This window comes from Pelodiscus sinensis, chromosome 22 (genome assembly GCF_052426305.1).
Source record: "Pelodiscus sinensis isolate ZL-2025 chromosome 22, ASM5242630v1, whole genome shotgun sequence".
NCBI classification, from domain to species: Eukaryota; Metazoa; Chordata; order Testudines; family Trionychidae; genus Pelodiscus; species Pelodiscus sinensis.
In genome coordinates, this window is record NC_143073.1 from 26853716 (window position 1) to 26875112 (window position 21397).

Here is a 21397-nt window from a genome sequence, read left to right on the forward strand (position 1 = left end):
TATATTAATGGGATATAAAACTCAACTATTGTATAGTATATCTTAAATATAAATATGCAGTTCATGCAATTAATTATTTTGCATACGATGTTTCAATACTAATTGTATCCAATGTTCTAAGCTTTCCCTAAACATCTTGCATGAAATGCTCAGTTCACAGAGCCTTACCTACCATAGTTTGGGTTTCTGTTTGCACAGAGTAGTTTGTGTCTCAATATGCATTGCATGAAACAATCTCTTAATGATTTTTGCATATCAAGTTGTTAATTTCCAAATAACGTGACATGCCATTTTCAGAGCAAAGCACACAATGGTCCTGTCCAAATGCATCCTGCAAACTATGGAATACAATCCTTTCGGTGGTCAGTATGCTTTGCATACAATTTTCTTAATTGCTTTGCCATAAAACAATTAATTTCCAAATTCTTGGACATGCAATACTTTGAAAATTTGCTACAATATTCTCCATTCTCTAACCATATTGCATACAAGATTCGGAATGCCTGCATGGCATATTCTAAATATGCATTTCATACAACAGTCTAATTAGTTTGTTTCAAACACTCAGTAGCAACTTCAGGCAACCTTCTTAAGCTTCATTGTATCTGGTTTATAGGTTTTACACTGCACTGCATATCATCATCTGAATGATTGTATGCAACGTGTCTACATTTGAATATGCATTGCATAAAAAGTTCTTGATTATTCTAATGTAATGCTCTTAATTTCCAAATCTGCCGTGGGTGATACGGTAACACAGTGCTTTCCCCTCCAAACAGAGCTTGCCAGTTACACTGAGAACGATGCACATCGTACTTCTAGTGCTGAATAGGCATTGCATAAAAAGTTCTTGCTTTTTCTTTGGCATGTAAGATTATTAATTCCCAAGCTCTCTTGCATGCTCCGTTCTCAGAGCCCGGGCGGAGGAACTCCGCTTCCAATGCATATTTCAAGTGCCATTTGGAATTATTGCATGAAGCACTTTACATGTGAGGTGTGCGGGGCACCAAGAGCCCGGGGTTAGTTGGCAGGTAAGCCTTCTTCGTGCCCAGAAACCCATCGCCTGCCCGCAGTGCCCTGACACAGCTCGCCGTGCTCCATAGAGACAGCACACAAAAGTGTGGCAGGGGAAACTTGGACGTCACAGTCTCCTCCGCATGCAAACTCCTCTCAATTTTGCAAATGATACCCCTCCATTTTCGGCGTGAAAGTTTGAAGCTGAAAAACAACGCGAGAGAGCCAGCCGGCTGGAGAGAGGGGTGCAGCGGGGAGAAAGCGGGTTGTGTTGCACACGCAGCCCCCCTTACAACACACAACCGTGCAGACATACCCCGCTCGGAGCCACGAGAGCCCTACAAACACACGCTCCCTTCCCCCTAAAACTGCCCTCCCCTGGGGCTCCTCGCTCCTGCCCCTCCCCCTTCCTCCTCCCAGTCCTGGGCACCCCCCTTTCTAGCCCTCCCCCAACCCTGGCCTCCCCGCTCCTCACCCTGCCCCTCCCCCTTCCTCATCCCCCCCCCGTATCCCGGATCTCCCCCCTTCCTAGCCCCCCCGAACCTTGGCCTCCCCGCTCCCAACCCTGCCCCTCCCCCTTCCTCACCTGCACCCTCCCCCCGTATCCCGGATCTCCCCCTTCCTAGCCCCCCAACCCTGGCCTTCCCGCTCCCCTCCCCCTTCCCAGCTGCCCCCTCCCCCCAAGTCCTGGGACTCCCCCTCCCTCCCCCCCAACTGCTGGCCTCCCTACTCCTAACCCTGCCCCCTTCCCAACCCACCCCTCCCCCCAGCCCTGCCCCTCCCCCCAAGCCCTGGGGCTCCCCCCCCTTCTCCCTCCCCATCCCCGGCCATTGCTTCTGCTGCCGCCCTGAGCATCCTTCATGCCTGGTGCTGATGCTGCTGCATCCTCCCCGTTGCCCGGGCAACCGCGGCCGGTGGCGAGGGGCGGGGGAGCGAGGATGGAGAGAAGCCGGCGCGCGCCCCGGCTCGCGCTCCGCCTGCTGCTGCCGCCGCCGCCCGCGCGTGTGTGGCTGCACCCATGCGCGCATGGAGGAGTCAGCGTGCGCCACCGATGGAGGCAGAGGTAGGTGCAGTCTCGGCGCAGCCCCCTCCTCCCGGCTCCTTGCCTCGCGCTCTCCCATTTAAAAATCTTTAAAACTTTGCATATTAATGCCCGCGCTTTGCATAAGGCCCCGCTCGGTATTGATTGCCAAGCGCTTAATGCAGCAGCCGGCCCCGCTCGCACGCGCGCGCCTGCCCTGCGCCCGCTGCCAGCGCCGCGCCGCGCAGCGCAGCTCAGCTCAGCTCAGCGCCGCGCAGCGCCGATTGTTCGCAGCCCTTTCTTGTCTGGCTCGCCGGGCTCGCCGGGCCCGGGCAGGGCGGCGGGGCGGCGGAGGGCAAAGCCGCCGGCCCCGGCCCCCGGGCGAGCGGGCTCCGGCTCCGGCTCCGGCTCCGCTCCGCTTCGCCTCGCCGGGCGTGTGCACCCGCCGGCGCGCCCGGAGCGGAGCCGCCGCTGCCGGCGAGATGCGCCCGGCGGGCTGGCAGATGAAAGCCGGGCGGGCAGCGGCGGGCTCGGCTCGGGCGAGGCTGCGGGAGCGGCGGGCGGGGAGGGGACGGGCAGGATCGGGAGGAAAAAGGAGCCGGTGGAGAGGCGCGGGGGGGCTCGCCTGCGTGGGAATCGGAGCGCGATGCTGCGCGAGGGGCTGGGGGCGCCTCCGGGGGGGCTTGCTCGCGTGTCCGGGGTGGGGGGCTCGGGTTGTTTGGGGGTGGGGGGCTCGCGTCTCGGGGGGCTCGCGTGTCCGGGGTGGGGGGCTCGGGTTGTTTGGGGGTGGGGGCTCGCGTCTCGGGGGGGCTCGCGTCTCTGGGGTGGGGGGCTCGGGTTGTTTGGGGGTGGGGGGCTCGGGGGGGCTCGCGTCTCGCGGGGCGGGGGTCGGAGCAGCTGGAGCGCTGCTGCGTCGCGGGGGGCTCCCATGCGGGCTTGAGGGGGCTGCAGGTGCGGGGCGGGCTCTGGCTGCACAGAGCCGGGGAAGTGGATGGTCCGGAGTGGGGGAGGGGGCAGTGGCCGGAGGGGGGGGGCGCGGTAGGATGGGGGGGATTCAGCCGGCGATGGACTCGCCTTTTGTCCAGGCGAGGAGTGGGCAGCCGGGCTATGACCAGCGACCAGCAGCGGCTCCTGGCGGAGCCCGGGGCCGGGTTTGCGGGCGGGGGCGCGGGGAGAGGAGATCGGGGTGGCCGGGGAGGTGCGGGGCGAGGGCGCAGGGAGAAGGGGGCACGGCCGCGCCTGGGGCGCCAGCGGGGTTCACTGCCCCCCGTCCCGTCCCTGCCCTTCATCCCGCATCTCCAAATGAAAGGGCTTTGGAGAGAAATAAACCGACCCGAGAATCGCTGAACCCCGGCGCCCCCAAACCCAGAGTCACCCCCAGATCTCCACGCCAAGCGCCCTTCGCACCCGCCCGCTGCCCCCCTTCCAGAGGCTGCGCTGGGGGTGGGATGAAGGGGGAGCTGGCTGGGGCCCCTCCCCCATTTCATTCCTCCTTGCTGCCTCCTTGGATGGCCTCCGAGCTCAAAGAGGCTGAAAATACCAGGTGATGCTGATAAGACACTGCTGCGGGGCGCTCGCAGCACCAGGGGTCCATGCTGGGCACTGCAGTGGGAAGACCACAGCCCTGGTGGGGGGCCCTGCTGGGCACCGCTATAGGAACATGGCAACTGGGGGGGGTCCCCCTGGGCACTGCTGTGGGGAGTTCACAGCACCATGGGATCCCTGATGGGCACTGCTGTGGGGAGTTCACAGCACCATGGGATCCCTGATGGGCACTGCTGTGGGAAGCTCGCAGCACCATGGGATCCCTGATGGGCACTGCTGTGGGAAGCTCGCAGCGCCATTGCCCAGGTGTATGGGGGGTTGTTGTCAGGAGGTGGGCAGGGGCCAGATCTGTGTGAATCTGCAGGTGACCTGTCCCCAGCCCTTCTAGCCCAAGTGACAGTGTGTGACTGGCAGTGCGTGTGTGACTGGCAGTGTGTGTGTGGTGTGTGGCAGTGTGTGACTGGCAGTGCGTGTGTGACTGGCAGTGTGTGTGTGGTGTGTGGCAGTGTGTGACTGGCAGTGCGTGTGTGACTGGCAGTGTGTGACTGGCAGTGCGTGTGTGACTGGCAGTGTGTGACTGGCAGTGCGTGTGTGACTGGCAGTGTGTGTGGTGTGTGGCAGTGTGTGACTGGCAGTGCGTGTGTGACTGGCAGTGTGTGTGTGGTGTGTGGCAGTGTGTGACTGGCAGTGCGTGTGTGACTGGCAGTGCGTGTGTGGTGAGTGGTATTGTGTGTATGACTGGCAGTGCATGTGTGTTGTGTGGCAGTGTGTGACTGGCAGTGCGTGTGTGACTGGCAGTGCGTGTGTGGTGAGTAGTATTGTGTGTATGACTGGCAGTGCGTGTGTGTTGTGTGGCAGTGTGTGACTGGCAGTGCGTGTGTGACTGGCAGTGTGTGTGTGGTGTGTGGCAGTGTGTGACTGGCAGTGTGTGACTGGTAGTGCGTGTGTGACTGGCAGTGCGTGTGTGGTGAGTAGTATTGTGTGTATGACTGGCAGTGCGTGTGTGTTGTGTGGCAGTGTGTGACTGGCAGTGCGTGTGTGACTGGCAGTGTGTGTGTGGTGTGTGGCAGTGCGTGTGTGACTGGCAGTGTGTGTGGTGTGTGGCAGTGTGTGACTGGCAGTGCGTGTGTGGTGTGTGGCAGTGTGTGTGTGGTGTGTGGCAGCGTGTGTGTGACTGGCAGTGCGTGTGTGACTGGCAGTGTGTGACTGGCAGTGTGTGTGTGACTGGCAGTGTGTGTGTGGTGTGTGGCAGCGCGTGTGTGACTGGCAGTGCGTGTGTGACTGGCAGTGTGTGACTGGTAGTGCGTGTGTGACTGGCAGTGTGTGTGTGGTGTGTGGCAGTGTGTGTGTAACTGGCAGTGCGTGTGTGACTGGCAGTGTGTGTGTGGTGTGCGGCAGTGTGTGTGTGACCGGCAGTGTGTGTGTGACTGGCAGTGCGTGTGTGACTGGCAGTGTGTGTGGTGTGTGGCAGTGTGTGTGTGACTGGCAGTGCGTGTGTGACTGGCAGTGTGTGACTGGTAGTGCGTGTGTGACTGGCAGTGTGTGTGTGGTGTGTGGCAGTGTGTGACTGGTAGTGCGTGTGTGACTGGCAGTGTGTGTGTGGTGTGTGGCAGTGTGTGTGTGACCGGCAGTGCGTGTGTGACTGGCAGTACGTGTGTGTATCTGCCTGCTTAGCCAGATGACACTGTTTTGCCCCTGGGTTTATGCCTGTGTAGGGGGCTGGGAGCCAGGACCCCTGGGTTCTGTCCTTGGTGCTGGGAGCGGAGTGGGGGCTAGTGGTTAGAGGGGCTGGGAGCCAGGACTGTGGGCAGCAGACGTTCGTTGGCTTGATAAACAAAGCCCTCCTGGGACGGGGGGGCTCTGCACTTTGCCCCAGGAGCCTTGGGGTCCCCCTGCCCCCCAGCCCGTGGGTAGGGCCTGTGGGACGCAGGGACCCCGGCGTGCGTATGGCCCAGGCGGGGGATACACCGCGGGGTGAGGCTCCTGTGCACTGTCGTGTGGGTCTCCGTGCAGTGTGCGTGTGCCTCTTATTGTTTGCCACCAGGGCCGTGGTGTGTGCACGCCACTCAGCCGGGGGGGTGTTGCACTGAGTGTGAGTCGGAGCTTGGGATGTGTGTGCGGGCCGAGTTACGGGGCAGCGTGTGCTTGCATCTCTCCACGCGCAGTGTGTGTCTGTGGCGTGTGGTGCCTCGCTGTGTGTCGGGGTTCTCTCTCCCCGGCATGTGGCTTGTGCTGCTAAGCGAGACTCGCTTCTCTGCAGTGACCTTTTGTATTGCTGCCTGCAGCGTGTGCGTGCGTGTGTGTCTGGTCAGGTGTGTGTGTGTGTGTGCATGTGTGGTCAGTGCCTGTGTGTGTCTGGTCAGGTGTGTGTGTGTGTGTGTGTCTCTAGTCAGTGTGTTTGTGTGTGCATGTGTGGTCAGTGCCTGTGTGTGTCTGGTCAAGTGTGTGTGTGTGTGTGTCTCTAGTCAGTGTGTTTGTGTGTGCATGTGTGGTCAGTGCCTGTGTGTGTCTGGTCAGGTGTGTGTGTGTGTGTGTGTGTGTGTGCATGTGTGGTCAGTGCCTGTGTGTGTCTGGTCAGGGTGTGTGTGTGTGTGTGTGTAGTCAGTGTGTTTGTGTGTGCATGTGTGGTCAGTGCCTGTGTGTGTCTGGTCAGGTGTGTGTGTTTGTGTGTGTGTGCATGTGTGGTCAGTGCCTGTGTGTGTCTCATCAGGTGTGTGTGTGTGTGTGTGTAGTCAGTGTGTTTGTGTGTGCATGTGTGGTCAGTGCCTGTGTGTGTCTGGTCAGGTGTGTGTGTGTGTGTGTCTCTAGTCAGTGTGTTTGTGTGTGAATGTGTGGTCAGTGCCTGTGTGTGTCTCATCAGATGTGTGTGTGTGTATGTGTGTGTGTGTGTGTCTAGTCAGTGTGTTTGTGTACCTGGTCAATGTGTGTGTGTGTGTGAGTGTGTGTCCCAGTGTTTCTGCCTCCCCTCAGCAGTGACTGGGTACGGGGTGTCCGTCTTGTTGGGGGGGTGTCTATCTGGGAGGAGAGGAGCGTCTGGGTGGGGGGTGTCCATCTGGGAGGAGGGGTGCGTCTGGGTGGGGGGTATGGTGGGGGGTGTCCGTCTGGGAGGAGGGGTGCGTCTGGGTGGGGGGTATGGTGGGGGGTGTCCGTCTGGGAGGAGGGGTGCGTCTGGGCGGGGGGTATGGTGGGGGGTGTCCGTCTGGGAGGAGGGGTGCGTCTGGGTGGGGGGTATGGTGGGGGGTGTCCGTCTGGGAGGAGGGGTGCGTCTGGGCGGGGGGTATGGTGGGGGGTGTCCGTCTGGGAGGAGGGGTGCGTCTGGGTGGGGGGTATGGTGGGGGGTGTCCGTCTGGGAGGAGGGGTGCGTCTGGGTGGGGGGTATGGTGGGTGGGGGTGTCTCTCTGGGCAGGGGGTGCATCTGGGGTGTGGTGCGTCTGTCTGGCCTCGGGGTTTGGCCTCTGGTCCTTTGCCACACCTGTCCCATGCAGGGAATTTCACCTGGACGCCCCCCCCGGGAGACCCCTGCCCCCCCCGTGCAGGCTGCAGAGTGCCCCGGACCAGGACCTAGCTGGCTTCACAAAAGGCCCTGGCCAGAGAACCCCCCTGCCCCCTCCCCGGTTCCCTGCCTCCCTCCCCCCACCTGCCCTCCTGGCTCGGCACCTTTCCCAGGCTGCTCCCCGCCCCCCTTTTCCTTCGCCGGTCTCCTGCCTTCTCCCCCTGCACCAGACCCCCCCCACTCGCCCTTCCCCCCTCCCATCCCCTGGCTCAGTCTCCCCTTCTATACAGGCCCCCACCCCCCTTCTTACCACCCCCTCGTCCACCAGCTGATCAGGGACCCCCTCCCCCCCAGCCCTGTGCGCCCCCCATGTGACCAGTAACGAAGCAGCATCCCTGGGCTTGTGTCATTGGGGGCTGCCCCCCGGCCCGGCGGGATCCCGCTGTGTACCTGACAGCAGCCATTTCCTGGCCAAGGCCTGACCGTGGCTTTCTCCATCTCAGCCGGCCCTCGGCAGGGATCCCCCCCCGCTCTGCAGAGCCTGGGGATCCCCTCCCTGCCTGCCGGGGGGTGGAGGAATCCCCTCAAAGCGGGGGCGGGGGATGGGCGGGCGGGGGCCAGGACCGAAGGCAGCCGCCGCGCGCCAGGCAGTGAACCCCAGAGCCGGGCGGCCTGGCTGCCTGCACCCCCCGGCGGGGGCTGCCCCGGGGCACGTGCACAAGCCAAAGCGGCCCCCCGGGGGCAGCCTGCGCCCGCCCTGGGCCACTCAGCCCCGCTGGTCTCCCGCCAGCAGCTCCGGGTGCCCCCTGCCCCTCGCGCTCTGGCCCGGCCCGGTAGGAACGGCGTCCCCGCCCCTGGGGAGCTCTGTGCCGGGCCGTGTGGCCGGAGACCCCCAGCGCCTGCAGGTCCAGCGCCCGCCGCACGAGCAGCCTCTTGCCAGTCGCGCCGGGGGCCTCCAAATGCGGCCGCCGCCTGATCCCGGCGCCCGGGTCCCCAGCTCGCTCCCGCCCGGAGGCCTGGGCTCCCCGGGGCGCAGGTCCCACAATCCGTCCCCGTTCGCCTGATGGAGAGACTGCAAACCGCCAGGTGTCCGGCGTCGGCGCCCGCCGGCTGGCCATGCCCGCACCCCCGGCTCTGTCTGTCCGTCCGTCCCTCCCTCCGTCTGTCCCCGTGCGCTCTGTCTGTCTGTCCGTCCCTCCGTCTGTCCCCGTGCGCTCTGTCTGTCTGTCCGTCCCTCCGTCTGTCCCCGTGCGCTCTGTCTGTCCGTCCCTCCGTCTGTCCCCGTGCGCTCTGTCTGTCCGTCCCTCCCTCCGTCTGTCCCCATGCGCTCTGTCTGTCTGTCCCTCTGTCTGTCTGTCCCCGTGCACTCTGTCTGTCCATCCCTCCGTCTGTCCCCATGTGCTCTCTCTGTCTGTCCGTCCCTCCGTCTGTCCCCATGCACTCTGTCTGTCTGTCCCTCTGTCTGTCTGTCCCCGTGCACTCTGTCTGTCCGTCCCTCCGTCTGTCCCCATGAACTCTGTCTGTCTGTCCCTCTGTCTGTCTGTCCCCGTGCACTCTGTCTGTCCATCCCTCCGTCTGTCCCCATGCACTCTCTCTGTCTGTCCGTCCCTCCGTCTGTCCCCATGCACTCTGTCTGTCTGTCCGTCCCTCCGTCTGTCCCCATGCGCTCTGTCTGTCCGTCCCTCCGTCTGTCCCCATGCACTCTGTCTGTCTGTCCCTCTGTCTGTCCCCATGCGCTCTGTCTGTCTGTCCCTCTGTCTGTCTGTCCCCGTGCACTCTGTCTGTCCATCCCTCCGTCTGTCCCCATGCACTCTGTCTGTCTGTCCGTCCCTCCGTCTGTCCTCATGCACTCTCTCTGTCTGTCCATCCCTCCGTCTGTCCTCATGCACTCTCTCTGTCTGTCCATCCCTCCGTCTGTCCCCATGCACTCTGTCTGTCTGTCCATCCCTCCGTCTGTCCTCATGCACTCTCTCTGTCTGTCCCTCTGTCTGTCCGTCCCCATTCACTCTGTCTGTCTGTCCCTCCATCTGTCCCCATGCTCTCTGTCTGTCTGTCCCTCCGTCTGTCCCCATGCACTCTCTCTGTCTGTCCCTCTGTCTGTCCCCGTACACTCTCTCTGTCCATCCCTCCATCTGTCCTCATATACTCTGTCTGTCCGTCCCTCTGTCTGTCCCCATACACTCTGTCCGTCTGTCCGTCCCCATGCACTCTGTCTCTCCGTCCCTCCGTCTCTCCCCATACACTTACTCGGTCTATCCCTCTGTCTGTCCCCATATACCCTGTCTGTCCGTCCATCTGTCCATCCCCATACACTCTGTCTGTCCGTCCATCTGTCCATCCCCATACACTCTGTCTGTCCGTCCATCTGTCCATCCCCATACACTCTGTCTGTCTGCACACCTGTCTGTCCATAGTTGTCCGGGATTCTTTCTCTGCTTGAGTTGCTCTCAGACTTGCTGACAGGTTCCCTGGCTCTGGGGGGGATTTGGGGGCTCTGTGAATGGCCCCCCCGGGGAGGGGTTGTAGCTGGTTTGCAGGGCTGGGGGGGGGGATTGGCACAAGGAGCCAAGTGACTCCAGCTGCAGTTAATGAGCCTAATCCGGAGTGACTGGCCGGGCTTGGTGCTGGACTTGGGGCCGAGATCAGGGCCCGGCGGGCCGAGCGCCCCCAGGCGCGCAGCCAGAGAGCGCCTGCCCGAGAGCTTGTAGTGTAGCACTGGCGGGGGGGGCGGGGTGACTCGGCGGCGCAGGCTCCGGGTTGTTCTTCGGGTGTCCACACTCAGGTTTGCTGACCTGGAGGTCGCGTAACAGAGTAAAACCCCCTCCGCTCCGAGGGTCAATGAGACCCCCCCGACTTTAACCACTAGACCTCCCTGCCCAAGCTGGGGCTGTAACCCAGGGGTCCTGTCCCCGCCCCCCGGCTCCTTGCAGCCAGCCCATAAGTGGATTCTGCTAACCAGATTTCAGTAGCCAGCCGCTTTTCATAGGGTCAGCAGTTTTGTGTGTGTGTAGGGGGCCTGGGGGTGTGCACAAGCACACACCCATTCCCACTCTCAGTTGTGAACTCCTGCACCATCGCACACACGTTCACGTGCACACGCACACTCCCAGTCCCACATGGATTGTGAAAATGCGTCTCTGTTCTGGGGTGCCTTGGTCTGGGGGTGCTGATGTCCCTGTGTCCCCTGCTGACGCCCGGGCCGCAGAACAGGGTGAGGGTGGGGACAAGGGGGTGTCTGTGTGTGCGTGTGCTTGTGCAAAAGGGGCACAGAGCCGGGAGGTGTGTTGCTGCGTCGGCTGTGCCCACGCCGGGGGCGCGTGCGAGTGCACAGGGCGGGGGGGCGACGTTTGTGCTCTGGTCTCTGTGCTGGGTCTGTTGTGCGCGTGCGCGGCCCGTGTGAGTTCTCTGGCCATGTTTGTGGCTGTGTTGTTGTGAGGTTTCCTCTGCCCCTGTGTGGTGGGGAGTGCACGTCGCCCGGAGCCCTGGGGCAGTTGTGAGCAGCCGACACCACCCCCCTCTGCTGGGGCCCCACCCCCACCTGCACCACGGGGGATGGGGGGGGAATCCATATTTAGAGGCCCCTCTCTGCGAGGGGGGGCTGTGGGTAGGCCGAATGTGGACCCAGGCATCCGAGAGGTTAACCCTCTGGGTGCCCAAAGGGGGAAATACACACTCTGCCCACCAAGCACAGCACCCCCTCAGCGCGACCCCGTCAGGCAGGGCCCTGGGGTGGGAGCCGGGAGCAGAGGGATGGTGGCGGTTTTGAGGTATTGCTGTGGTCTGGGTCAGATGTAGGCGGTTGGGGTGTAGCCAGGCCCTGAATCGAGCTGTAGGGTGTGGGATGTAGCCAGGCCTTGGATCAGGGTGTAGGGGGGTTGGGGTGTATCTACACTCTGGATCGGGGTGCAGGGGATTAGTGTGTAGCCAGGCCCTGCCTTGGGCTGTATGGGGTTTGGGTGTAGCCAGGCCCTGGATCGGGTGTAGGGGGGTTGGGGTGTAGCTGCTCCCTGGATCAGGATGCAGGGGGTTTGGGTGTAGCCAGGCCCTGGATCGGGTGTAGCAATGGAGCTGGGCCTTGCTGTACCATCGGCCCCTCACGCTGCACTCGGGGGGTGTTTCTCAGGATCCCTGCTGAGTCCCACGTCTCCCTGTCCAGTGTCCCTGGGACCCGGGCGCGTGGGCGGCCCCTCAGCAGAGATTCCAAGGCTGCCCAGCTGATTAGTGGAGCCCTCGCTGCGTTTGTGCTTCTCCTGGGGGTGCACATTCCCACAGGCCTTGGTGCACCCAACAATGTTTATTCTGCACATGGTAGAACATATTAGAGGGGATGTTGCTCCTGCCCCTCCAGTGGAAGGGGGTCCCAGAGGGCTGCTGGTGCCAGGCCTCCTCCCATAGTGCCCCGGGGGTCTCTAGCACTGAGGTCTGACTCCCGAGGGACAGTGACCCCTGCATCCAGCCAGTGGTATCTCCCCAGCCCATGGGGCCTTGCTGACACCCCCATGCCCTGGCAGGCCCTTCCCCTGCCCAGGGCCCTTCCCCTGCCCAGGGCCGACCACCCACAGCCTGTGCCAACCTGGTGCCCCCCTGCCCGGAGTTGTCCCAACCCCTCACCCATACCGGCCTGGCGCCCCCCCGCCCGGGACCCAACCACCCCCAGCCCGTGCTGGCCTGGCGCCCCCCCGCCCGGGGCCCAACCACCCCCAGCCCGTGCTGGCCTGGCGCCCCCCCGCCCAGGACCCAACCACCCCCAGCCCGTGCTGGCCTGGTGCCCCCCCGCCAGGGACCCAACCACCCCCAGCCCGTGCTGGCCTGGCGCCCCCCCCCCCCCCGCCCGGGGCCCAACCACCCCCAGCCCTTGCTGGCCTGGCGCCCCCCCGCCCGGAACCCAACCACCCCCAGCCCGTGCTGGCCTGGCGCCCCCCCGCCCGGAACCCAACCACCCCCAGCCCGTGCTGGCCTGGCGCCCCCCCCCCCCGCCCGGGGCCCAACCACCCCCAGCCCTTGCTGGCCTGGCGCCCCCCCGCCCGGGACCCAACCACCCCCAGCCCGTGCTGGCCTGGCGCCCCCCCGCCCGGGGCCCAACCACCCCCAGCCCGTGCTGGCCTGGCGCCCCCCCGCCCAGGACCCAACCACCCCCAGCCCGTGCTGGCCTGGCGCCCCCCCGCCCGGGGCCCAACCACCCCCAGCCCGTGCTGGCCTGGCGCCCCCCCGCCCGGGGCCCAACCACCCCCAGCCCGTGCTGGCCTGGCGCCCCCCCGCCCGGGACCCAACCACCCCCAGCCCGTGCTGGCCTGGTGCCCCCCCGCCCGGGGCCCAACCACCCCCAGCCCGTGCTGGCCTGGCGCCCCCCCGCCCGGGGCCCAACCACCCCCAGCCCGTGCTGGCCTGGCGCCCCCCCGCCCGGGGCAGTCCCCCGCCTGTCGATAGGTTAAGTGGCAGGGTCAGGGCTATCGACAGGCCGATTAGCGCCTGTCAGCTCCCTCCTGGGCTGGGCTCCGCGCGGCCGCCAACGCTGCGCATTGATTTTCGGGGATTCCCAGCGACCCCGGCGCTGACACATCGATTGGGCTTCTCGCTCCAGGCTGCCTCGCCTGGCCCCCTCCCCCATGCCAACTCCCACCCCCTCCCCATTCCCAGGGCACCGCTAAGGAAGCTCACAGCACCCTGCCCCCGTGCTTCCTTGGGCATCCGTGCTAACACCGAGGGAGGGATTGTCCCCTCCCCGAGCACAGGCTGAGTGCACCGAGCCGGTCCTGCCCCCCATGTCACTTCCTCCTGGCCCCATCTGCCCCCCCATCACTCCCTGCTGGGCCCCCCTCACCACTCCCTGCTGGGCCCCCCCTGCACCACTCCCTGCTGGGCCCATCTGCCCCCCCATCACTCCCTGCTGGGCCCCCCGTCACCACTCCCTGCTGGGCCCCCCTCACCACTCCCTGCTGGCCCCATCTGCCCCCCCCCCACCACTCCCTGCTGGGCCCCCCCACCACTCCCTGCTGGGCCCCCCTCACCACTCCCTGCTGGGCCCCCCCTGCACCACTCCCTGCTGGGCCCCCCCCGCACCACTGCCTGCTGGGCCCCCCTCACCACTCCCTGCTGGGCCCCCCCCCCGCACCACTGCCTGCTGGGCCCCCCTCACCACTCCCTGCTGGCCCCCCCCCGCACCACTCCCTGCTGGGCCCCCCCACACCTCTCCCTCCTGGCCCCATCTGCCCCCCCATCACTCCCTGCTGGGCCCCCCTCACCACTCCCTGCTGGGCCCCCCCTGCACCACTCCCTGCTGGGCCCCCCGCACCACTCCCTCCTGGCCCCATCTGCCCCCCCATCACTCCCTGCTGGGCCCCCCTCACCACTCCCTGCTGGGCCCCCCTGCACCACTCCCTCCTGGCCCCATCTGCCCCCCCCCCACCACTCCCTGCTGGCCCCCCCCTCACCACTCCCTGCTGGGCCCCCCCTGCACCACTCCCTGCTGGGCCCCCCCGCACCACTCCCTCCTGGCCCCATCTGCCCCCCCCCTCACCACTCCCTGCTGGGCCCCCCTCACCACTCCCTGCTGGGCCCCCCCCTCACCACTCCCTGCTGGGCCCCCCTGCACCACTCCCTCCTGGCCCCATCTGCCCCCCCCTCACCACTCCCTGCTGGGCCCCCCTCACCACTCCCTGCTGGGCCCCCCGCACCACTCCCTGCTGGGCCCCCCGCACCACTCCCTCCTGGCCCCATCTGCCCCCCCATCACTCCCTGCTGGGCCCCCCCCGCACCACTCCCTCCTGGCCCCATCTGCCCCCCCATGTCACTCCCTCCTGGCCCCATCTGCCCCCCCCGCACCACTCCCTGCTGGGCCCCCCTCACCACTCCCTGCTGGGCCCCCCTCACCACTCCCTGCTGGGCCCCCCTGCACCACTCCCTCCTGGCCCCATCTGCCCCCCCATGTCACTCCCTCCTGGCCCCATCTGCCCCCCGTCATCACTCCCTGACAGGCCCCATCTGCCCCCCCCGCACTTCCTGCCGGGCCCCCGCAGCCCCCGCGCTGCGCTCCCTCCCCGCCGCCCGGCTGTCCCCCGGGACCCCATCGCTCAGGGCGCGGGTGACGCTAATGGCGTGTAGCAGGTTGTAGAACATCCCGTCGTTCTAATTGTTGTGACGGGGATCGGCAGCCCGATTAAACCCATCGATTTCCTCCCGCTAACCGCATTGATTTTTAAATTTCCTATTGATTCCTGCCCTAAATCTCTTTAAGCAAAGACTTGGCTCCGCAGATGACATCCCCTGATTAGCAGGCGCTGGGCGGGCTGGGCCTGGCGCCCCCGGCCGGGGTAGCAGGGCGCCTGGGCTGCCCGGGCTGGGGGGCGGGAGGCAGAGCGCCTGCTTCTCTCACCGGCTCGGGCGGGCATGTCTGGGCGTGCGTGCACATGTGGAGGGGCACACGGGTGTGGGGGGCATGTGCATACATGTACACGCCAGTGTGCGTGGGTGCACATGTGTGCGTGTGGGGGGCGTGCATGTCTGCGTGCACGTATGTGTACATGTGCATGTTTGTGTGCATGAGGGAGGCATGCACGTCTGTGCGCAAGTGTGTGTACGTGTGCATGTCTGCGTGTGTGCGCGGGGGCGTGCATGTCTGTGTGCACATGTGTGTGCGCGGGGGCATGCATGTCTGTGTGCACATGTGTGTGTGCGGGGGCATGCATGTCTGTGTGCACATGTGTGCGTGCATGGGGCGTGCACGTCTGTACGTGCATGTGTCTGTGCACATGTGTGCACACTCAGACTGCTGTGTGTGCTTGGGCTGTGTCCAAGCCCTCAAGTGTGCCATGGGGGTGTCGGGGTGTCCCAAGGGCCGTGTGACCCTGGTGGGAGCGCGGGGGACAAGTGCGTGGCTGGAAGGGGTTGAAGAGGGTGTTGCCTGCACCCCAGAGAGGCTGCGATTTTTATGGGGACATGGTTCAGGGATCCTGGCCGGGGCCAGTTCCAAAGAGGGGCAGGAAGCCCTTCCCAGCCAAGGCGGGCCCAACCTGTGGAACTCCCTGCCCCTGGAGTGGAGGGGCCAGGCCCTTTTCCCAGCAGATCCCCAGTTAGGGGCATTCTGGGCTTGGAAAGCGACGGCTCCAGGCTTGTGCGAGCGAGGGAGCGGGGCAGCACTTAGCCCTGCCCCCCAGCCTGGCTGCTGGTGCCTCTGCCCCGGGCCCTTGGCGCGGCCCCAGTTCTGACCCAGTTGCTCTCTTCCCAGGTTCTGGACTGGACTGGAGTGAATGTTTTACAGCTGCCACTTCTGCCTGCAAGGTCAGTGCGTCGGCGTGGGGGGGGCAGAGATTGTGGGTCGCTGGCTGGGGGAAGGATTGAGGAGTCGGTGGGGGGCAGAGATTGGGGGTGGCTGGGGGCAGAGATCTGGGGGTCACTGGCTGGGGGCAGAGATCTGGGGTCGCTGGCTGGGGGCAGAGATTGGGGGGTCGTTGGCTGGGGGCAGAGAAGGGGCTAGTGCGGGTGCCTGTGGCATGTAGCTCAGGACTGTTGGGTTTTCTCCTGGTGCTGGGGAGGGGGCGTGAGGCCCAGTGGTCGGAGCAGGGGGCTGGGGCCCGGTTCTCATGCTGGTTCAGTGACTTGGTTTCCCTTGCTCCCCCACCGAGCCGTCCATCTGTTCGCCGGGGCCGGGGGCCTCGGTGGTTCTCAGATGGGGATTTGGGGGGCATGTTGCAGTGGTCTGGGGTGTCTGTGTCAGGCAGGGGCATTGGCTGCCCTTCCCCGACCCTCCCCCAGGACACACGGAATCATGGGTCCTGTCTGGGTGACAGGCCAGGGTGGGGGTGCAGGACCCAGCGTGGGAGGTTTGTGAGTGACGGGGGGTGACTGCCCAGCGGTGCAGTCGGGGACTAGCTGGGGCGGCGCAGAGCGGGGCTGGCGGAAGCTTGGGGGCGGAGGGGTGCTGGTGGGAGGGGTGTCCGTGGCACAAGGGGGACTGGAGAGGGGGGGCAGCGGGAGGGGAAGATTTGTCTTGTGGAGCCTGTCGGGAGTTGCTGGAGCAAAGTTATTAATACTGGGGGGTGGGCACAGGCCAGAGGGCTGGATCGGTGCCCGTGTGCGCGGGTGTGTGCGGATCGGTGCATGTGCGCGGGTGTGTGCGGATCGGTGCGTGTGCGTATCAGTGTGTGTGTGCGGATCGCTGCGTGTGCGCGGGTGTGTGCGGATCGCTGCGTGTGCGCGGGTGTGTGCGGATCGCTGCGTGTGCGTATCAGTGTGTGTGTGCGGATCGCTGCGTGTGCGTGGGTGTGTGCGGATCGCTGCGTGTGCGCGGGTGTGTGCGGATCGCTGCGTGTGCGCGGGTGTGTGCGGATCGGTGCGTGTGTGCGGGTGTGTGCGGATCAGTGTGTGTGCACGGGTGTGTGCGGATCAGTGCGTGTGCGCGGGTGTGTGCGGATCAGTGCGTGTGCGTGGGTGTGTGCGGATCGGTGCCTGTGCGCACGGATGTGTAGAGATAGCTGCGTGTGTGCATGTGTGTACGGATCGGTGTGTGTGCGTGAGTGTGTGCGGATTGCTGCGGGTGTGGGTGTGTGCGGATCGGTGTGTGCGGGTCGGTGTGTGTGTGTGCAGGTGTGTGCGGATCGGTGCCCATGTGCGTGGGTGTGTGTGGATCGGAGTGTGTGCGCGGGTGTGTGCGGATCGGTGCGTGTGTGCGTATCAGTGTGTGTGCGGGTGTGCGCGGATCGCTGCGTGTGCGCGGGTGTGTGCGGATCGCTGCGTGTGTGCATATCAGTGTGTGTGTGCGGGTGTGCGTGGATCGGTGCCCATGTGCGCGGGTGTGTGCGGATCGCTGCGTGTGCGCGGGTGTGTGCAGATTGCTGCGTGTGTGCATATCAGTGTGTGTGCGGGTGTGCGCGGATCGGTGCCCATGTGCGCGGGTGTGTGCGGATCGCTGCGTGTGCGTATCAGTGTGTGTGTGCGGATCGCTGCGTGTGCGTATCAGTGTGTGTGTGCGGATCGCTGCGTGTGCGTGGGTGTGTGCGGATCGCTGCGTGTGCGCGGGTGTGTGCGGATCACTGCGTGTGCGTATCAGTGTGTGTGTGCGGATCGCTGCGTGTGCGTGGGTGTGTGCGGATCACTGCGTGTGCGCGGGTGTGTGCGGATCACTGCGTGTGCGTATCAGTGTGTGTGTGCGGATCACTGCGTGTGCGCGGGTGTGTGCGGATCGCTGTGTGTGCGCGGGTGTGTGCGGATCGCTGCGTGTGCGTGGGTGTGTGCGGATCACTGCGTGTGCGTATCAGTGTGTGTGTGCGGATCGCTGCGTGTGCGTGGGTGTGTGCGGATCGCTGCGTGTGCGCGGGTGTGTGCGGATCGCTGCGTGTGCGTGGGTGTGTGCGGATCACTGCGTGTGCGTATCAGTGTGTGTGTGCGGATCGCTGCGTGTGCGTGGGTGTGTGCGGATCACTGCGTGTGCGTGGGTGTGTGCGGATCGCTGTGTGCACGTGGGTGTGTGCGGATCAGTGTGTGTGTGCGGATCGCTGCGTGTGCGTGGGTGTGTGCGGATCACTGCGTGTGCGTGGGTGTGTGCGGATCGCTGTGTGCACGTGGGTGTGTGCGGATCACTGCGTGTGCGCGGGTGTGTGCGGATCGGAGCGGCAGGACCCCGAAAAGGAGCGCGAGGACCGTAGGGAGCAGCGGCAGCATGAGCGGGCCGTGGCGGGGCGGAGGAGCCGAGGGGCCCGGCTGCGCTGAGTGGGGAGGACCCCAGGGGGCCGTGGCGGGGCGGAGGAGCCGAGGGCCCCGGCTGCGCTGAGTGGGGAGGACCCCAGGGGGCCGGGACTTGTCCCAGTCCTGCGGGTGCTGGTGCATAAAGGGCCTTAGCATCTGCTTCCGAGTCCCATTGAACCTCCCCACCAGCCCGTTGGTCTGGGGGTGCTACGCCGAGGCCCAGGGGTGCTGGACCCCGCACTTCCCCACAAGCACTGGAGCGGGGCCGCCATGAAGTTGGATCCCTGGTCCGTGAGGACTCCTGGGGGACCCCCCTGCTGAACAGGGCCAGGGGCGCGTCTGCCACCGGGTCTGCCTGGATAGAGGGCAGGGCCACGGCCTGGGGTAGCGGGTGGTGAAATCCCCACTAGATCCATCGCCACCCCCCGTGGAACGGCTCCTCTACGATGGGCCGGCGCCTCGAGGCAGCTTCCCCCCGTCTCGGGCGTCCCGCCCCCTGGCAGGAGTCGCAGGCCCGGCAGTGCCGCTGCACGGCGCAAAGATCCCCGGCATCGCCGTGACAGTGGTAGCAGAGGATGGTTCAGCTGCACCGTGGATGGAGCATCCAGCAGTATGTGTCTGGGGCGCAGAGCGAAGCGGTTCCTGGCAGTCGTGGGCGCTGCAGCACTCGGCCGGGGAGTCTGCACCCCGGGGACCGGCGGGGCGATGGCCTGCGCCCGACTCCTGGGGGCAGAGCTGGTGGGGCTGTGCGGAGAGGGGCCTGCCCGCGGGAAAAGCAACCAAGGCCCAGCTGATTGCCCGGCTGCAAGAGAGAGACCCGTCCAGGGGCCTGGATCCTGTCCCAGCGGGGAGCAGCCAGACCCCCCGGGGAGCGTCTCAGGCTCTCAGACTGGAGGGAGGGCTGGCGCCCGCCGGAGACGCGGTGCCCACCAGGACAGGCTCTGCCAGGCGCGGTCTGTCCAGGGCGGGGTCCCTCCTGGCAGAGCTGCGGCGGCGGGAGATGGAGCTGCAGATAAAGGAATTGGAGGCGCAGGAGAAGGGGTCTGTCTACACTACCCCGCTAGTTCGAACTAGGAGGGTAGTGTAGACAGACCCAAGGAGAAGGAGCGGCAGGACCCCGAAAAGGAGCGCGAGGACCATAGGGAGCAGCGGCAGCATGAGCGGGCCGTGGCGGGGTGGAGGAGCCGAGGGGCCCGGCTGCGCTGAGGGGGAGGACCCCGGGGGGCCGTGGCGGGGTGGAGGAGCCGAGGGGCCCGGCTGCACTGAGGGGGAGGACCCCAGGGGGCCGTGGCGGGGCGGAGGAGCCAAGGGCCCGGCTGCACTGAGGGGGAGGACCCCGGGGGGCCGTGGCGGGGCGGAGGAGCCAAGGGCCCCGGCTGCACTGAGGGGGAGGACCCCGGGGGGCCGTGGCGGGGTGGAGGAGCCGAGGGGCCCGGCTGCACTGAGGGGGAGGACCCCAGGGGGCCGTGGCGGGGCGGAGGAGCCGAGGGGCCCGGCTGCACTGAGGGGGAGGACCCCAGGGGGCCGTGGCGGGGCGGAGGAGCCGAGGGGCCCGGCTGCGCTGAGGGGGAGGACCCCAGGGGGCCGTGGCGGGGCGGAGGAGCCGAGGGGCCCGGCTGCACTGAGGGGGAGGACCCCGGGGGGCCGTGGCGGGGCGGAGGAGCCGAGGGGCCCGGCTGCGCTGAGGGGGAGGACCCCGGGGGGCCGTGGCGGGGCGGAGGAGCCGAGGGGCCCGGCTGCGCTGAGGGGGAGGACCCCGGGGGGCCGTGGCGGGGCGGAGGAGCCAAGGGCCCGGCTGCGCTGAGGGGGAGGACCCCAGGGGGCCGTGGCGGGGCGGAGGAGCCAAGGGCCCGGCTGCGCTGAGGGGGAGGACCCCGGGGGGCCGTGGCGGGGCGGAGGAGCCGAGGGGCCCGGCTGCGCTGAGGGGGAGGACCCCAGGGGGCCGTGGCGGGGCGGAGGAGCCGAGGGGCCCGGCTGCGCTGAGGGGGAGGACCCCAGGGGGCCGTGGCGGGGTGGAGGAGCCAAGGGCCCGGCTGCGCTGAGGGGGAGGACCCCGGGGGGCCGTGGCGGGGCGGAGGAGCCGAGGGGCCCAGCTGCACTGAGGGGGAGGACCCCGGGGGGCCGTGGTGGGGCGGAGGAGCCAAGGGCCCGGCTGCACTGAGGGGGAGGACCCCGGGGGGCCGTGGCGGGGCGGAGGAGCCGAGGGGCCCAGCTGCACTGAGGGGGAGGACCCCGGGGGGCCGTGGCGGGGCGGAGGAGCCGAGGGGCCCGGCTGCACTGAGGGGGAGGACCCCGGGGGGCCGTGGCGGGGCGGAGGAGCCGAGGGGCCCGGCTGCGCTGAGGGGGAGGACCCCAGGGGGCCGTGGCGGGGCGGAGGAGCCGAGGGGCCCGGCTGCACTGAGGGGGAGGACCCCGGGGGGCCGTGGCGGGGCGGAGGAGCCGAGGGGCCCGGCTGCGCTGAGGGGGAGGACCCCAGGGGGCCGTGGCGGGGCGGAGGAGCCGAGGGGCCCGGCTGCACTGAGGGGGAGGACCCCAGGGGGCCGTGGCGGGGCGGAGGAGCCGAGGGGCCCGGCTGCACTGAGGGGGAGGACCCCGGGGGGCTGTGGCGGGGCGGAGGAGCCGAGGGGTCCGGCTGCACTGAGGGGGAGGACCCCGGGGGGCCGTGGCGGGGCGGAGGAGCCGAGGGGCCCGGCTGCGCTGAGGGGGAGGACCCCAGGGGGCCATGGTGGGGCGGAGGAGCCGAGGGGTCCGGCTGCACTGAGGGGGAGGACCCCGGGGGGCCGTGGCGGGGCGGAGGAGCCGAGGGGCCCGGCTGCGCTGAGGGGGAGGACCCCAGGGGGCCGTGGCGGGGCGGAGGAGCCGAGGGGCCCGGCTGCGCTGAGGGGGAGGACCCCAGGGGGCCGTGGCGGGGCGGAGGAGCCGAGGGGCCCGGCTGAGCTGAGGGGGAGGACCCCAGGGGGCCGTGGCGGGGCGGAGGAGCCGAGGGGCCCGGCTGCACTGAGGGGGAGGACCCCAGGGGGCCGTGGCGGGGCGGAGGAGCCGAGGGGCCCGGCTGCGCTGAGGGGGAGGACCCCGGGGGGCCGTGGCGGGGCGGAGGAGCCGAGGGGCCCGGCTGCACTGAGGGGGAGGACCCCAGGGGGCCGTGGCGGGGCGGAGGAGCCGAGGGGCCCGGCTGCGCTGAGGGGGAGGACCCCAGGGGGCCGTGGCGGGGCGGAGGAGCCGAGGGGCCCGGCTGCGCTGAGGGGGAGGACCCCGGGGGGCCGTGGCGGGGCGGAGGAGCCGAGGGGCCCGGCTGCGCTGAGGGGGAGGACCCCAGGGGCCGTGGCGGGGCGGAGGAGCCGAGGGGCCCGGCTGCACTGAGGGGGAGGACCCCGGGGGGCCGTGGCGGGGCGGAGGAGCCGAGGGGCCCGGCTGCGCTGAGGGGGAGGACCCCAGGGGGCCGTGGCGGGGCGGAGGAGCCGAGGGGCCCGGCTGCGCTGAGGGGGAGGACCCCAGGGGGCCATGGTGGGGCGGAGGAGCCGAGGGGCCCGGCTGCACTGAGGGGGAGGACCCCAGGGGGCCGTGGTGGGGCAGAGGAGCCGAGGGGTCCGGCTGCGCTGAGGGGGAGGACCCCAGGGGGCCGTGGTGGGGCGGAGGAGCCGAGG

At 67.1% G+C, this 21397-nt stretch overlaps 1 protein-coding gene across 1 annotated transcript in view; it reads left to right on the top strand.

Annotated features, from left to right (window-relative positions):
• Positions 1–1953: 1953 nt before the first annotated feature.
• POU2F2 (POU class 2 homeobox 2) overlaps positions 1954–21397 on the top strand; it is a 62944-nt gene continuing 43500 nt past the window's right edge. Inside the window, exons 1-2 of the mRNA XM_075916040.2 lie at positions 1954–2077; positions 15298–15350. Of these exons, the coding sequence (XP_075772155.1) occupies positions 15320–15350 (31 nt within the window). The 5' untranslated portion in view covers positions 1954–2077; positions 15298–15319. The remainder of the gene's footprint in view (positions 2078–15297; positions 15351–21397) is intronic.